The following is an 18296-nucleotide window of genomic DNA, read 5'->3' on the forward strand; positions in this document are numbered from 1 at the left end:
AAACTTTTAAATTTTTTAATTTAATTTAATCTAATAAATTTAAAATTATTTAATTTTTGACAAGTTCAACGAATTTAACCCGGATTAAACTCATTGGGTTCGTGGGTCAGGGCGGATTCAAAGGAAGACGAGACAAGTTTAGCCAAACCTATCCCAGACGACCTACCCGTTGACATCCCTACTTTGTTCGCATCGTACATGAGAATAAATGGAAATGTAGTTTCCAATTCGAACAAAGATATACTTCCACCGTCCCAATTATATTGTCAACGTTTCCTTGTTTATTTGTCCCAAATATATAGTCATACACCATATTTAGTAATATTTTTTTACGCTTCTTTATTAATATACCCCTGTTAACTATATCTTAAAAATTGTGCAATCATTGTTTAATACATTAAATAGGGATAAAATAAAAATTTTATATAAAATTTATTTTTTCAATAAATTTTTTTTAATTCGTGTGAAAACTAAAACAAAACAACATATATGAGACAAAGAGTATTAAATATAATTTTTTTTATTTTTTAAACGATTACATTCATTTTTTTCATTTAGATTTTTCAAATATATACATAGGCTTAGGTAGGGAGAAATGGATATGGTCTTTTACTTTGAAAAAATTAAGGAATATTGATACGTCAATTTGCATTCGGCAAGAAAGATCGTATGGAAGAAAGAGCAAGATTTCTCAAATGGGAAATAACAAATGATGGTAAACCGATAAACTAAATTCAGGAAATGCGTTTGTGCATTAGAAATGAAAGTAATGTTCCATTAAGGGAAAAAAACCGAACTTAATGATATATGCTCAAAACCAGGACATGTAGAATTCATAGTATTACTTCAATGCAAGTTTAATAGCAAATGCTCAACCAAAACATATCATGGGCGTGCCCCAGCAGGTGCTCCACCAACACGATGAGCTTGACCGGGCTTTGGCAGATCATCCTGTGTGGAAAAGAATGGTAGTATAATATGTTATCATAATTATATGAATAAGATAGAACATGAACCACTGAAACAGATGAAAAGATATCGAATGAGCAAAACATATACCTGAAACAGATGATAAGATAGAAAATGTTTCCAAATATGATTTACACAACAGTTAATTTCAAATCCATAAAAACGCATGGAGAGTAAACAGATATGTAGTTCTCACTAAACTCGAGAAACACTGTAGAAGATTGTATCCACAGGAAATCCTCTTGTTTTAGTTCACGGTCCACTATGAAAACACATAGCAACTCCAAAACTTTCTAGTGGTGCAGTATGTGAAGACTCAAAAATATCTTCCTCGGTGTCGTGATTTGAAGACTTGAAACTACTTCACTGACCTTTCTAGACATTACATCGTTCTCCTTGCAGACAACTTTCTATATAAAGCAGCAATTTCAATAGTTTTTATTTCAGAACCATCTGGAATGAGTCTGAGGGCTTACGGAGGTAAATACACTCTCAACATTCTAGACATGGACAAAACCCCTTGAAAGGGAAGCTTGACTTTGTGCCCCAGAGAGGCAAGGATGAGGATTATGAGCGTTATACCTTGAAATGTTGTCACACGGAGGAAATGGTATTTAATAGAAAGGTGAAAATAATTGCATGTTAAGTTGAGAGATGCAAAACACAACCATTAATGGTCAAAAGATAAAAGACCAGATTGCACAATATAAGGTAGTTAATACTTACCCTTGGGCGTCTGAAGCGCTGTGGAGGCTCACGGTTCCTCCTATCAGTACGAGACCGGACCCTCACCACTTTGGAGTGAATAGCACATGAAACACAGTACTGCATCTTCACGTACAGTTTTGGAAGGGTATACACTATAGAGAACACACACATATGCATAAGATGGTATAAATTGCTTCCTAACCATTATTTAGGAGGAAAGCTCACAACTACAAGGATAGATGAGTGTCAGTGTAAAACTAAGGCAACGGAAGCTCACTGTCAAACGCGCAAGCTTCCTGGACATCCCTCACAGCAGCTTGCTCAACAATGTTCCTCACCAAAAACCTCTTGATTGCCTTGTCCTGTCAGACAAATCAAATCAAATCAATGGGGAATAATTAATCATCGGTGACTCGATCATGCTCATAAGATAACAACTTCAACCAGGGGTGGTAACACACATTTTAAGAAGCCAATAAATTGAAGATTATAAATATATTTAAGAAAATTGAAACAGAATATGGCGAATATTTTGTGGCAGAAATATGTTTATCAAGGGACTGAGTTTTTCTCAAAGAACCACATCTAAGCTGCTCTTTTTTATAGGTGCCAGGCTAAATCTTTGTTTCATTGCCGCACCAGGCTCGTCTTTAATCACCACAAGCAGAAATTAATGATGTCTAGAGACACTATCAAATTGAATGCACCATAGCCAGCAAGGTCACGATAATATAACAATTCACATAAGATCTACAATAACAGGAGCAATTGGTTATTCTTCAACACTGAAAAGCAATGGCATCCTACAAATAGAGTTTCAATCCCAGAAGGAACCGATTTTTACAATTCCAACCACAAACCATTATTTGACCAACTATACACACATTCTAATCAATACACTAAGCGTTAGCAACAACAGAGAGATAAGTGTGTAACACTAAATATATTCACTAAAATGAATAACATATTCTCAAAATAAAAATGAAACCAACAAAATATACAGATCTAAACATACTGGAAAAGTACATATAATATCAAAAACAAAAATTTAATGAAGATAACCAAAAGAAACCTTGGGGCAGCACTTCCCACAGTTGGAGCAGCGAATGAAGTTTACATGGCCACGGCCATGCTTGTTGCGGCCTCCGTTCCTTCTCTTGAAGGTCTGAGAATTCAAACACAGAGAAAAATTCAGGAACTTGCATGTATAAAGATCAGGATCAAATCGTGGATAACCTAAAACAAAATTTTGGATTGATTTCTCACCATAGTTGATGTATTGTTCTTGATTTGCGGAAATGAAGCCGCACGGGAACAGCGCAAAAGTGACTAGGGTTTAGTTACTAGGTGATAGAGGCCGAAATTGAGTTGGCAGTGGTTTATATACTCTGCTTAAAACTCCTAGTCCATTGGGCTGAAAAAGGATGGGTCGGATCGATGGCTTTACAGCCCAATAAAGTATGCAACAAATTTAATTCCAGGTTTGGGCTCAAAAAGGGTAGTTTGGATCGATAGCTTTCAGCCCAATATGGGGTCTGCAACTAATTTAATTATCAGATGGGTACTGAGTAGGGAGTGGCGTAATTCTCCCATAATGGACCTTCTCCAGAAATATAAAATGTGCAAGGGTCCATTCAACTGTTTAATTTTTTTAGATTAGATATATAGATATATATATATATATCTAAAAATATATATATTTTTTTAAAAAAATAAATAGGTAGTTGATAAAAAGAAAATTAAACAAGTATCTCCGTGGGAAAAATACCAAAATAGTTATTATTGTTGAAATGATCGAAAAAGTACTAATACAATTTCATCTTTGTGATAATTATACATTCATATTTAGGAACCAATTGTCATAAAACCTATTTTTAAAAGTTAAAATATATTAATTATATCACTATAATAATAATCATGACAAATAAGAAAAATAATAACATACTTGTTGCTAGAACAACCGAACAAGAATGGTAGTAGCTATGAAACATACATATTAGGTGTAAATGACGATATTTTGGTGGAATATTTAGAGTTGAAAATATATCATTTTAACATATAACAATAATAAATAAATAATTAAAATAAAAAAAAACAGACGAGCAAAAACTACAGTTGGCTTTGGGTTTCCCGCTTTAGGGATACCAAGTATGAAAGGAAAGCGAAACGTACTATCTAAGCCTCCAATTAGGTCCCATCCCAAATTGTTACTGTATAAACGAAAAAACGAGTCATTTGACTGCAGGGATGATAATAACATCAGACAAATTATTTTTCTTCATGATAGAGATGATAATTCCAAAGGAAGAATCGCGTGCATAAAAAAAATGAAATTTCTCTCAAGAGGAAAATGAAACAGAGAGAATGGAATCAATGAATAGAATACATGCATATTCTTTATTTGTTGACCTTGATTCACTTTCCTATAAATCAAGTTCCGGTTATTTAAATAATTTCCAGTATATCGCAACATATTGGATGAGAAATTTTATCGGTTTCTATGTCAACAAAAGCTGGGATAGAATTCGGAATTCTTCTTAAATTCTCTGAGGTCACTAATGACCTGCGCAGATGTTACTTGGGTATTGCTCAAGTCGGCATTGCAACCCCACACACGAATAGCAAGCCTCCGACACTTTGGAGAGTGCTGCCTCAAATATGTGCGATACCAATCCACAATATCCTTCTTTTGGACACCATTAAGCTCCTCCGCTTCCTTCTTCGACAAGTCAAACATATACCTGAGACCAATTTAGTCATGCAACAAATCAGATTCGATTTCCCCCTAAAACTAGATGAACACATACCTAAAACTAGAGGGAAGGAAAGTACTAGACATTTACTGGTTTAATGATCTTAATACCAGGGATAGAGAACTTCACGACAAACAATTTCAGGTATACTCTGTCGCTAAAACAACTAGTTTGTCCAAACCACACTGGTATCGAATTCAGACAGCAAAATACCTTTTCTGGAACACAATATATTTATTACCTTTTATCGACAATTTGACCCCAAAAACGATTTGTTTCATATAAAAGAGATGGATCTTTCTCGAGAAGCTTCCCCATTAAACCATTTTTGTAATTCTCAAAGGTATCAGAGTCGAGCTCGTTCTGCACCAACAGAAGAGTTTCATTAGGAAAACACATGTCAAGGAAGTAAACAATTCAACTTCAATCAAGCTGTCAATCTATTTTGTTTGATGAAACTTGGATATCACCATGGAACACAGTGAAACCAAACATAAAAAATGTTGCCCTTTCTTCGTCCAATGACTGAAATTGGAAAATGAGGGACAACGACAACAAATAATAACACAAATAAGAAAGAAAACAAAAATTATCAAATATGATTAAGAATTTATAAAAGGTTTCATATTCATAATTCACACTTACCAATGTTTTTTCCAAACCATTGATGAAGTTTTCAATCCTCCCTTGTAAGTAGACTGGATCGTGCTCAGAAGATTGAACACGGAAACAAAACCCTAATATGCGATAGGTTACCCGTGCGCTGCAGTCAACAACATACCCTAGCTGCTCCTTTGTTCTGTATCGAACGACAAATTCCAAACATCATTTATTTACCACAGCTGTGTGGACACGCAACATGTGGCCATGTTTTCAAACACGACTGCATAAGTGCGTTGGACTGTGATCTATGAGAGAGGCTGAAGAACTAATATTATCCTTTTGATTTATCCTCCAAAACATTTTAAATATAAAGAATATGAACAATATTCAAATTCTTTATGAACAATTTAAACCGTACAATTTTCAAATTCGTTATGCTCAATTCAACTAAAACATGAAATACCTGAGCTGATTAAAAAGTGGTTCTTCCACAATTTCATCAAACAAGTCAGTTAAAGCCTTTAATTTAGTCAAATCAGTCCCTTCTGGTTCAATCTGAAAATAAAGCTGCAAATAAACCAAAAAAACAGAAACCAAAGTAAAATTGGGTGTTTTCAGCAACAAGAACCAACAAACCTCACAAAAATAATTTTTAGATCACCTCCACCACGGAGTTTGATTCAAGTTTATTTTTCACTTGGACATCTCTGACAAGGTCAGCACCTGGAGATAGGCACATCACAAACTCCCTGTGTCTCAGTTCAATTGGAAGGGTCTGTACAGATAGGTTGCTTCTCAATATATCTGATATGTAACGAGCTTCCTCCTCCAACAAATTCCCATGGCAAAGGCCCTCGATATACAACTGGAAAAGGACAGATGGAAGTTATAGCAGAGTAACACGGTTAAAAAACATCAATACAAGTCACTGCAAATGTTAAGAAACAGTTCTGTACAAAAGTGACCACAAACGTACAGCAAAATGGAACTGAATTAAAATAATAAAATAAATTAATTATCAGTATTACAAGGGAAATACTGTAGGTTTATCCAAAAAATTAATAAAGCTTATTCAGTCACAGATTTGTAGTGGCCATCATTAACTGTACATTTTTACCAAGATTTTGAAATACAATGGCTAGTGTTTAACGGTTTCAAATTCACAGAGGAACTCAACATGACCGCCACATATATATCATATAAGGAATAACTTTATGCCCATTAAATATAACTTTGTTTCATAAATAACAATATTTTTCACTTTTTTGAAATATTATTATCCGGGACGACCCAGCTCTATTGCTATACAAAATTTCAACAGCTAGAAATAAATTCCAAGGACTTGGAAAGACAGTTTGCTTGAATTTAATATTGACAAGTTTTAATGTGGATTACTTTGAAATAGCTAGTTATGCAGCCCAATCAATCGAAGTGTTGACCAGAACTTCAACACATGAATCGCCCAATAACATGAGAGTTTGCATAAATATTGACATTTTTATTTGTGGAACAAACACAAGCTTCATACTCTCATCTGTCATCCCTTTAGAATAATGTTTCTGTACAACTTAGAAAAACAAGAAATTCCAACCCTTTTATAGTGCTTTCAAATATCAACAAGACACGACCTTAATCTTTACAGAAGAATATGCACTTCTGCAAACCAACAAATCACACAAATATGTGAAAGAAAAGAATAAAGCTCCATAAAAGCTGCATGGGACAAGATCCACAAATCCATATATGTTACTAAAAGTCATTTTTAGATAAGATATAGATAGCAAAAAATGTTCACTCAGATAGGATTGTATAGCAACAGAATTAATAACTACTGAAACCTGGGATAGAAGATCTGGAACAAAAGCCCTTAAATCTGCTAGAGACAAATCACTTAACAAGCACAACTTTTCTTCCACATCCCAGAAACTTTGGCACAAAACTTGCAGCCTTAAATAGGAAGAATGATTTAGAGGTTTCATGTTGGTGTTTCTCAAAGTTCTTTCCATATCTTCTTTAACAACCTGCCAGACATGGAAAGATTTAAAAAGATTGCAAAGTCCTCGAGAGAAAATTTACCAAAATCATTTTAGAACGCAAAAAATAAAAAAAAACATTTATCATCCCTCAAAAGAAATACTCAAATAATGCATACACCTACCATAACATAAATTAAATAACCTGATCATTGACTTTGCAGTCCATTTTCTTCGCTTACTCATCTTCCAAAAAACCAAAATTTAGAACTAAATGAGAGTTGCTATGACGAGTGAATGCATTATTTATCATCCACTGGAAAAGGAAGTTACGTAAGTACCTCTGTAAATTAATAATGGTTGACCATGAGATTTCATTAATTTATAGAGTATTAATTAATCGATAAATTAATAATTTATTATTTTAAAGAGTGTGATTTCAATCTAACTTATATACAGTATTGTTTAGTAAAAAAATGTTTTCGTATTATCTAGGTGAAAATGGATGTATTAATAAGTGCAAAGTTTAGAAGAAACTGCAGCCAGCCCAATTGAAAATCTCATTGATGATGAAGGCGATGATGATACATTATCTTTTGAACCAGTTACGCGAAAGGAAACATTCATAGAGAAAACACGCTTCACCCTTTTTTGTTACGGTTCGAGAATGTAACAGAGCTTTTGGATGCAATGATTAGAAAAGTTAGAGATGAAATTCAATTACTATCAAATTTCAGTTAGATTTGAATTTCAAGAAAAAAAACAAATAACAACCCATAACAATAAGCATATTTTACTGACTTTTCCTAGTTATAATTATAAGATTATTAATTTATGATATTAATTGTACTATATATTTATATAAGGATCTTCAAAAATTTTATTATCTTATATTTATCGAAATTATTCATTTAATAAACTGGCTCAAGTCGGGACTGGAAAAAATATCATTTTAGAGAGGTTATTAATTAATCGAGTATAAATTTAAAGAGGTTTTATTATATCACTGATATGCTGCGACAATTATTGTGAATGCAACTAGAGGAGCAGAATCCTACGTGCGAGATGCAGAATCCCTTTTTTGTTGTTTTTGCAAGAAAATATTATTAACAATGGAATAAATGGTAAGGAAGTGAAAAAATATGAAACTGCGCAACGTTTACAGTTATCCCTAAAATGTGGAAATATGCTATTTTATATGTATCTTTGTCCAATGTCAAGTTAAACTCATCCTCACTACAACTATTTCATCTTCAAATTTGAACATAACAGAGGTTCTGAATATTTCTCCTGCTTTCTCAACTTCCATTAAATAAATAAGAATGTTGCATACCTTGAAGCGATCATCGTTTGGCAAGAATGACTTGGCTATTCCCAGAACTTTATTCAAGAGAACTGAAAGCTTATCATTAAAACCATAAAGCTTCAGCTCTAACTTATCACCATACAGAGAAACCGAACTTTCCAATTTTGCCACACTTGCCTGCAGTAAATAAAATTAGATGCACAATATTTATAAAAAATAATCATACTTCACGGGGATCAGCACCCAAAAATCAGATCAAGATCACAGAAAACAGCAGACAGTGATAACCTGATAGATAATCTCATTGAGTTCATCCTTCAGGAGCAATATATATAATTCAGTCAAGACAGCATTCCTTAAACTACTGTATCCTCCTTTTAGTGATATCCGGAAATATGTATTTGCACGAGGAAGTCTAAAAGTATTGTCAAGCATGTACCACAACTTCATATGAGGTTCATCAAGTATACAGATTGGAGATAATGCATCTGCAACATGGCAAGGTGCCTTGTCGGCCCTTATGGAAAAATCACGTGGGATAAAGTTGTTCTTTGATGGCAGATGTAGAGAGGAATTTATTTCTGGAGGATCCTTCCATGACTCCATCAGAGAAGAAGGTATATCTTCCTCAACATATCGTGATCTGAACCATGGCTCATGCTGAACATCTGAAAATCATGCAAAGAGGTAAGATGACCAACATTCAATGATCATTTGCTATTATGTAGACAAAAGGCCGATCCATTAATCTGGGAAAAAATTCATAATAGAAATAATGAATATTTTAAAGATACTTTTTTTAGTGACACTTGAGTGAACAACAAGATTTTGCCAGTGTGAAAAACAATAACAGGATGCGATAATAGATGATTCAGTAGATAAACAAATAAACACAAAGATGGCCCAGTCTTCAATTTATTAAGGAGCCCATAGTTATCAAAGACATACAAGTCAGATCGAATCATCACCAAATTCAGTTCCTAGGTCAATCAGTTGAGTTGGTAACGTAGCACAAAATAGTAAACTATATAGAATGGGATCTATGTGGTTAAATATTTTAACCTAGAGAAACGAATTCTACCATATTCAAAGAAAATGCATACAGATATCATGCCTGATATCCCTAAAAAGTTAAAACAAAAGGATAGTTTGGAGAACCTCAATCGATTACTTTTCATATCCTACACACTTATGTTATTTAAGGAAAAATTCAGCACATGACCACAAGATAACAAAATATAGCAATAAATAACAGCTCGTAACCAAAATCACCATATGACTTGTTAAAAGATTTGGTTATTATGTCGACTCTCATGTTTGCAGGCCCGAAGAAATCGAGAAGATATTTGATCATCTCCTCATCCCAGACTTCGTATGAATAGTCACCATAGATAACATGTTCTGGAGGATAAACCAGGAGGTTTCCTGCAATTGAACATTGGTGACTTAATACAACCTGATTAAATATAAGCAAAGAAACAATAAAAAATATACCAAAAAAAAAACCACAGAAAAAGATTTCTTTGTTTTTTAATATATATACACCCCTTTCATCACATGTCTAAGGTCTTGTTGAGATTCATAATCTGTTTAAAAGAGAAACACATCCTCGAACACCAAAACTACAATTATGTTTAAGTAACCACTCAAATATCATTACAAGTTAAATGAATATTCAGTGAGACAAACCAAATGCCTCGGGCTCTGCAGCGGTTTAAACGACAAAAGTAAATGATTCTTATCCGAATAACATTAAAATTTCTGGGAATTTTTTCTTGAGCATCCTTCTATTCTCAAAGAATGTTCAAGATTAATGTCAAAATTGTTGTGGGACATAAAAAAGATTCAGCGTAGAAAATGGGCTCGTTGTTAAACCAATTCCCAAATTGTGTGCCAAAGCTAAAGGTGTGTTTGTTATCACAGGGTTTGAAGATTTTGAAGGACAAGGGATTGCCATCCTTTGGCCTTTGCTCTTCTCTCGTCACCTGTTCTTCCTACCAACACAAAGAATGGTGTGTTTCCCAAATACCCATGATCAAACCCTCTTCCAACCGTTCTTCAGAAAGATTCTCTGGATGGATCATGACAAAATTTTTTAATAAAATCTCTTTTAGATAGATCACCTTATGAATTCTCTTCGGTAAACAGCAGTAGTTAGAACCTATAAGCAAATAGAATCAATCGCTATGCATGGATTTTTCTGACAATGGGTTATTATAGAGATTTTTCTGGTCATCAAGGTGTTAATATGACAGTCTTGCTGCATACTCTAAGTTATTGTTGATAGCTAAAAACTAAAAAGTTAACTCAGTATCTAGGAATATAATTTATAGGCTACTTGTAATTAAAAATGCCACAATGAAAACCAGAGGAGGAATTCGATGATAAGAAAATAAGAAGGTCCCAAGCCAAATGAGAAGAGTAGTGTTGCTACATGCTAGTTTGGTGAGAGCGGTATAAATAAACGAGGGATTATGGAATTTGAAATTAATGAATACAAACAGGAAAATCGTAATGTGATATATAAAATACCAGCAAGTTCTGCAGCATAATCATCTGCAGGTTGTTCCTCAGCAAATCTAAACTCCATATTTCCGATATCTTGGAGTTCCTTAAAAATCCATTCTTGAGGAGGAATTTGACGCAACAGTTTGAGATATTGATAAACAAAGCCAATGATTTCATATATCTGCACCATCAATCAATAAGTTAAAAAGAGAGCAAGGCAGACCACAGCTCTTGAACATCCATGAACCCCATGGATATAGTGAATAAAGGTTCATAAGTAAGCCATAAAAATAATTAAACAACCACCCAAACAGAAAGGATGGATGTTCAATAAAGATGCTGCTTTTTAAAGCCTAAAAATTATGGATATCAGAGAGCACATTATATCTGTTTGCAAGCAAGTTTTTCTATGTACAAATGGTTTCAAATAGTGCTGAGTTATATGCCTCGAAGCCATATTGCAAGGCCGAATAACTCAGACATGAACCCTGAGTTATGTCCAATAAAGATGCTGCTTTTTAAAGCCTAAAAATTATGGATATCAGAGAGCACATTATATCTGTTTGCAATCAAGTTTTTCTATGTACAAATGGTTTCAAATAGTGCTGAAAGATCAACTACTGTTTCCTATCTATAATTGCATGCCTTCTATTAATTACCACAAGGTTTTAAAGAAGTTGAAAATGTGATTTTCAGGGTAACTTTCACTATTTACTCTAATAACAAAGAGATCATGCAATTTCACAGCTGCATTTATCAGAACAATACTACCTTAACACAAAGGACATTTTTTCTTGTGACATCCCATGAAGGTTGTGAGCTCGTCAATTCACTATTGAAGTAAATAAATCTGCCGACAAATGGCAATAACATTTACACAAAATTACTTTGTGCGTAAGAGGAAAATTACATATTCAAAGTCCTAAGTTGCTTCAAGGGATGTAATCTAACAGATAATACTTTATTTCTTTTAGTAATTACAGAAGGAGCTCCAAAGTGTTACCTTCTCTAAGCCAGAGTCTGTGAGATGTAGGGACATGCCGAAAATGTAAGCTATTGAAGAGCGAGACATCCCTTCATCGCCAACGCCAGCAGATATAGAAGTTACCCAGCCTTTAGCTTTCAGGAAAAAATGCAAGCTCCCCTTGCCCTCTGGAATCATGATAATTTTTATCTCCGTCAAAATTCAAATTCTCAGATACAAGCACATGATAAAAGTCATATGCAAACACATGAAAGAAAGTGTAGGAGCTCAAACCGAATTAATCCAATTCGATTATTACAACATCTAAATAACACTTTTTCTTACAATATCCCGCAAAATCACATGCTTTGAAATTTGAATTGCTATATTTCCAGTTAGTCCATAATTTGAAAATAGTTCTAAAATACAAGATGTGGCTACAATTTTTTTCAAACCAACACAATTTATTTTTAAAAAAATTTGAGTTTCCGCAATTTATAGTTTTGAAGATGACAAAGTAAAATTTGAAGTTCTTTCTACCAGATCTAATACATGCCAACAAAAGATTGTTCCATTGTAGAGAAGGAATGATCAACGATGAAGAAACAGAAGGAAGAAATAAATGATGAAGAAACAGAAGATAAGCCCATATCAAACAAGATTTGAGAGGTCAATGTCCCAGAAAATAAAGGGTATCATACACTAAAAACTTCAAATCTTGCCGCTGATCTCCCAGAGTGAAAAACAAACAACACAAGAACCAAAATAAATAAATAAAATATATTACAAGAAACAGAATTTTGCACCATGTTTTTTCCAGTTTCAAGCAGCATCATGTACAGAGAGTATACATAGAGTAGTGTTTTCCCAAATCCAGATGCAAATTATTGATAAGAGCTGAATACAAAAATAAAAATAGAAACACAAAAACCTACTATTTCAGTATTTCTTGCTTGTCGCAGATGCATTTTGTTATGCTAATAGAGAGCAACAAACCATCATAAGAAAGAAATTGTAATAGCAGCAATCTCACCGTGTCCAAGGAGATGAGCAAGATAATCTTCAGCCTTCTTCAAATAATCTTTTCGCAGCGAAGGTAATGTCCATGACAAATCAAGGATGTGAACATCTTTAACTGCCTCTAACCAATAAAGTTTGCCTGCTTTCCAAATTGGAATGTTCAACCCAATCTCTGGCTTAACCGAAAGGCCTTTCCTGACATCGCTAAACAATTCGAGGACCCAACTTTCAAGAACTTCAAGAGTCTCTGGAAAAAAAAATTCAGCAGTTAAAATTACAACAAAAGGATAAATCAGACCATGTCTTTCTATGTGTAGGCCAACAAAGTAACAAAATGAAACACTGCTAAGGAGCCAGTAGATTCTTATATTCCCTCCTAAGGCAAGAGAGTACCTTTTTAATCATCACTATTATCTAGACCACACTTACAGGCATCTTTTTCCCAGGCCCATGTGGGAACTTTAAGCAGATACAGAATAAGAGCAAAAACCATATCCGCAAACTTTACGGATTATAATTGATTCCATCATGGCATTGTTGCCATCAGATATGCAGTGCATGTTTTCCACCGCTATGTTGACATGAGGATTGAGAAGGGTGGTTACACGGTTTAGGGGAGCGGTGAAATCTTCAGTTTACAAAGACGACCACATGTCTCTAAATTAAATGAATTTATACAGGTTGGGGCCCAACTCCACCCACATTGCTTGATTGCCTTTATCAAAAGCAATAGTACGAAAATTTACAGGCAACCCAAAATTTGCAGTGACTTTCTATCAGCGAAGTGGGGAAGTCAGTGAAGTATAAACAACATGCCCCCAGCTGCTCCTTTCTTTTCTAAAACAGCTAATACTCCTTTTTTTTAAGACAACTAATTTATTGTACGTTTTTCCCCAGCCTTACCTTAATAGCCATTTACATACTCGATAAAAAGAATCCAATTAAAAAACTAAAAAATTTCCTGGACCAGTTAACAAACTAAAAACCTACCACGTCAACTCATTTTTACTACTTATTATACACATTCGAAAAACTTACCACCCCCTATAATAACTAGCTTCATTGATCCACCATAATAATAATCGTTGTACAGCTTCAAAATGTGATCCCGTAAATTGATTCCCTTTTCCATAGCATCAGCCAGGCTCTTTTTATTCCCTACAATAATCCAAAGGGGAAGTTTAATAATAACCATAACTTACCAGCAGGAACACAAAATAAAAGTGATGGAAATGAAAAATACCCCAAAAGAATCGGTTGAAAGGATGGTCTGATGCAGATGTATAGCACTGTAGTTGTTGGAGCCGGCAGGAGTCATTTTGTAAAGCCTGGTTAAATTCTGTAACCCAGATTTCCATGTGATGACAAAAAAAAAAAAGAGCGCTGAGTTTCCGAGCATCAGAAGGAGCAGAATACAACAAAACACTAAAGAAATATGATCTTTTATGACATTGCATGAGGACACAGACAATAAAACTTGAGCTACCCGAATCCACGGCCAATACCTCCCGTTCCATGGCTTCAGCCTTCACTAAAGGCGATATGAAAAATTGAGCAAATCTGAAAAATTGGACATCAAGAATAAGCATCCACATAATCTTGCACTCAAGAAACACAAGCAAAGCCACAAACACGAAGCAACTCTCCTTGACTGCAAAACGACATCATCAAGTCCATAACCACACATCACACCATGAAAAAATAGAAGCATTAGATATGCTACATTTAAGAGAACTTAGAACCCATGTAATTCCATGTTATGTCACCCTTCATATCAATCAGCATCACCAGAATTATTTACACCTTCAATTTCTGCCAAGTCCAAAATTTTGAAGAACTGACATAATTTTACATTCATCCACCACACGGAAAAAACTTTTATGTTCCCCGTGTAATTCCACGTTTTGTCACCCAGCAGATTTACAATTTCAATTTCTCCCAAGTCAAAATTTTGAAGAACTGACATAATTTTCCATTTGTCCACCACACGGAAAAATCTTATATGTTTCCCCCAAAACCATAAAAACAGTCGTTCACTTTATGTAATCATGAATAACTAGCAACATCTAACACAATTATAAAGATTATAAAGAGTTTTGTTAAGCATAAAGGTAAATAATCTATGTGTCAAAGTAATATATAGTAGCTAAATTACCATGTTGGACACGAACACAACATAAAGAAACCATAACAAAAAAAATATAACATTCTAGATTCCACAAAATAACTGTACTGGTGATGTGCAGGTATAAACAATTTCACACATAAACTTGAGTGAATAAATGAAGATATATTCAATCACTCACACGAGGCACAGAAAAAGAGCTGTAAAATACAGTTCAATGCATTCATGAAGTGAGCATTAATTGTAAATTGTAAATAAACAAAACACAAAAATCAAGGTTCTAAAATTCGCTAAGCACTAGTCAGGCGCTAGACCAGAGCCTAGGCCGCCTAGGCGGGGATTAGGCGTCGCTAGGCGGATTCCAAGTGTATAACATAAATAAATCAGATATTATAACTCCAACATGATGGCATCAAATTTAAAATGAGTTCAAAATTACATGACTGATAAAATTCCACAAATTTACTCCACTTATTCTTCTCCACAAATATATCTACTTGTTATTCTCATATTTTTTTTTCTCTTCTCTTTGGAAATGACGTTGAAAGGATTTTCGTGGAAGGGTGAATACAATTTTTCGTCAGTTTTTTTATTGGGTTTATGATTTAAAAGCCAAAAAAAAAAGAAAATCATTTCCGCCTAGGGCCGATCGACTAGCACTTTTTCGATGTGGTCAGCCCGCGCCTAGCGCCTAGGCGGCCGCCCAGGTCGATTTTTAGAAAACTGACAAAATATATAAAAGCATGCGTGCAGGAACAAAAGCACAGGGAAAATAATACCATTTTTTTTAGTAGCTCATTTCTCTACGGGCTAAAGGATGTTCGAGAAAATCAACATGGCAAAGATAAAAAAAAATATCTTTTACAGACCTTCTATGATTTTCAATACCAGTGAAAAGAATATCAAGGATAATTAAAACATGAGAAAAACTGATTGGATGAACAAAAAACTTAGTAACAGGTTGCTTCGATAGAATGCCTAGTGGCTGAAAAGAATTCAAATCAAATCAATGAAATTTCTTTCCTGCAAAAGAACCCTTCATTTACCTTGTCAAGGCACCCTTAAGAAACTCCCTTTTTACTTCAAAGTGGTAACAGGTATGCTCGGTTTCTGTATACGCATTCGATGATCCTCCATGCTTAGACAAGTAACTATCGTACTAGTAACAAAAAAAAAAAAAGACAATTTAAGACATAGTAGACATAATAAAATTTTTCATAACCTCCACCAAAATGATTTAATCAAAAAATAATGACAAGAGGATGTGTGTTCCACACCAGGAGCTCTAGACTTCAACGTTCGAACAAAATCATGACATTTAGGACAGTTTTTTGGTTGAGTTCTAAATTTATAGTTATTTTCTACATTTTTTATGCCATAACATTTACATATTTCATTTTACTTTTGCTTATCTATCCCACCTCAACCTTCACAGTTTACCTATCCCTCAAATCAAACTTTCATATTAGGGCTGCTTGAGTTCAATCATTTGCAAATTACCCTCAGCTTTCCATCATGTTTATTTTACCGGATCAAAGAAAACATGGGCAAGTTTCCAGATTGCAAAGTTCCACTAGCATCTAATCAAACACTTAAAGCTACACGGAGGACACAATTTCTTTCAACAAACCTCATTTTCGTCGGGAAAATCAGCACTTCCCATGAAAAGCATGTGCTCTGCATTGAAAATTTCAAGATAAACACGTTTAAATAACAGAAAATTTAAATTCTATTTACTTTTATAAGGAATGCCCCCAATTATTCTCATGTCCGGTAAAATAAAGAGGATCTCGTGCACCAAAAATATGATCTCAAGCAAAAAACTCAACGTAAATCTTCTCATGGTACGCAGAGTATCGCTTCTCCGGAAGCAGCAAGCAGAAAACTGCTGCTGCTACTTTCAAAACTTCATCCACATATCAACAAAATAACAGAAAGTTTCCTACTGACTTCGACTGGAAAAAATAAGTCGGGGTAATATCCAAAAGACCTCCTCTTCCTCGCCTTAATTTTTCAGTTACATTTTACACAGGACCTAAGCAACTTCTTGAGTTCAATAATCTTAGCCTATGTGTTGTAGTTATTTATCCTATATCTCCACACAATCTCATTATTTGGAAACTAGCAAATAGCAATGCTCAAATGTATGGAGTAGCATTTCATAGTCAAACAAGAGTGGCAAATTTAAACCTAGAAAGTGTGCCAGGCCCTGCGCTTCATAAGGATCCTTAAAACTCCCCATTCCTACACACATTGCCGCCGCAACCTGTATAAAAAATGGAAAACGAAGATAACTCCATTATCAACCATCACGAAGCTCAATCGAACTGAATGAATTAAACTAACTCAAATTGATGTCATTAATTCCCCACAGAATCTATCCAACCTTCTTCTGCAACGAGCCTTTCAATCCTTTTTCCCCTTCCTCCTCTACTTCATCTTCCTCTCCACTATCTCCTTCTCCGAAATCCTCATCCCCATCCTCATCCTCATCGTCTTCTTCTTCTTCGTCCTCGTCCTCCACACTTCTCTCCTCATAAGGCTGATCGGAGTAAATCTCGGGATCGTGAACAAGCAAAGCACAGAGACCGTTAGCGAGCTGAATGTATCTGTAAAGCCGCCTGTCTGTGGGGGACTTTATCACGACGTCGTCGGAGGAGATAGCGCCGCCACCGACCGCCATTGTTAGCAATAGAGATCGAGAGTGAGAAGAGAAGCGGTTGAATTTTGGTTCGGGGAGAGACGCAGGAGTCTTGCAAAGGTATCTGCAGTATGCGAGTCTTTTGGAGTCTGTGTTACGGCGTATAGGGCAGTAGCTAAGCGTGGATATCACCTTCATTCTCGATACCAAATATAGTCTAGTCTAGTCATGCCATATTTTTTTATTTACCCCTTTTGAAAATGAATATTAAAAGTTGGATATATTTATTTTTTCTATTTTTAATTATTATTATTATTTTTATTATAGTTTTTGAATAATTATTAATTATACTAGAATTATTTTTCAAAATTTTAAACCAATTGGTCAACTTCATTAATTGTCTATTCTTAATACCAACAAACTGTGGTATCTGCTTGGATTTCTAATGTGATGTTATATTGTTATACACTATATTAGTTTAAATGTAGATGGTGTTATAAAGAGAATTCCGGGATGTTATTGAATGAAACTGGAAATTATGAAATATTATATATAATTATTTGAAAGTTTATTAACTTTTTTTCTAATTTACATATATTATATGATTTTATTGTAGAATATTGTTGGACATAACAACAATGTTTGATAATTCCAAACTGCAACATTGATATTCTCCTAATTGGCCGGTCGAGTCACCTCATGAATCCATATATCCAACAAAGGCCA

General features: G+C 34.4%; 2 protein-coding genes across 2 annotated transcripts; both read right to left on the bottom strand.

Moving 5' to 3' along the window:
- Positions 1–710: 710 nt before the first annotated feature.
- Positions 711–3026, bottom strand: LOC140883027 (small ribosomal subunit protein eS26y-like). Its single transcript, XM_073289322.1, has 5 exons — positions 2944–3026; positions 2750–2842; positions 1955–2039; positions 1696–1829; positions 711–951 (listed from the first exon to the last, which is right to left on the bottom strand). Exons 1-5 carry the CDS (start codon positions 2944–2946, stop codon positions 886–888), a joined length of 381 nt encoding a protein of 126 aa, XP_073145423.1. The 5' UTR covers positions 2947–3026; the 3' UTR covers positions 711–885.
- Positions 3027–4055: 1029 nt separating this feature from the next.
- Positions 4056–17771, bottom strand: LOC140881230 (nardilysin-like). Its single transcript, XM_073286374.1, has 19 exons — positions 17316–17771; positions 17120–17195; positions 16560–16606; positions 15976–16088; positions 14291–14364; positions 14048–14143; positions 13843–13962; positions 12818–13051; positions 11824–11972; positions 10845–11001; positions 9585–9737; positions 8601–8980; positions 8340–8489; positions 6872–7054; positions 5695–5898; positions 5497–5600; positions 5076–5229; positions 4672–4793; positions 4056–4418 (listed from the first exon to the last, which is right to left on the bottom strand). The coding sequence occupies exons 1-19, from the start codon at positions 17766–17768 to the stop codon at positions 4181–4183; spliced, it is 3207 nt and encodes a 1068-aa protein (XP_073142475.1). The 5' UTR covers positions 17769–17771; the 3' UTR covers positions 4056–4180.
- Between the last annotated feature and the right edge of the window lie 525 nt (positions 17772–18296).

The sequence above is a fragment of the Henckelia pumila genome, chromosome 2, assembly GCF_033568475.1.
Source record: "Henckelia pumila isolate YLH828 chromosome 2, ASM3356847v2, whole genome shotgun sequence".
Lineage (NCBI taxonomy): Eukaryota > Viridiplantae > Streptophyta > Magnoliopsida > Lamiales > Gesneriaceae > Henckelia > Henckelia pumila.

Bases quoted from the DNA above. Each gene is read 5' to 3' on its own strand.
- LOC140883027 (XM_073289322.1), bottom strand. The intron at 2,040-2,749 runs GTTTCTTTTGGT...TTTGTCTGACAG, and splicing joins GTGGGAAGTGCTGCCCCAAG to GACAAGGCAATCAAGAGGTT. The intron at 1,830-1,954 runs GTGAGCTTCCGT...TGTTCTCTATAG, and splicing joins GGAAGCTTGCGCGTTTGACA to TGTATACCCTTCCAAAACTG.
- LOC140881230 (XM_073286374.1), bottom strand. From the start codon at position 17,768: ATGAAGGTGATATCCACGCTTAGCTACTGCCCTATACGCCGTAACACA. The intron at 9,738-10,844 runs GTATTTTATATA...GTTCAATTGCAG, and splicing joins TTATGCTGCAGAACTTGCTG to GAAACCTCCTGGTTTATCCT. The intron at 5,230-5,496 runs GTATTTCATGTT...CGTTCGATACAG, and splicing joins CCACTTTTTAATCAGCTCAG to AACAAAGGAGCAGCTAGGGT.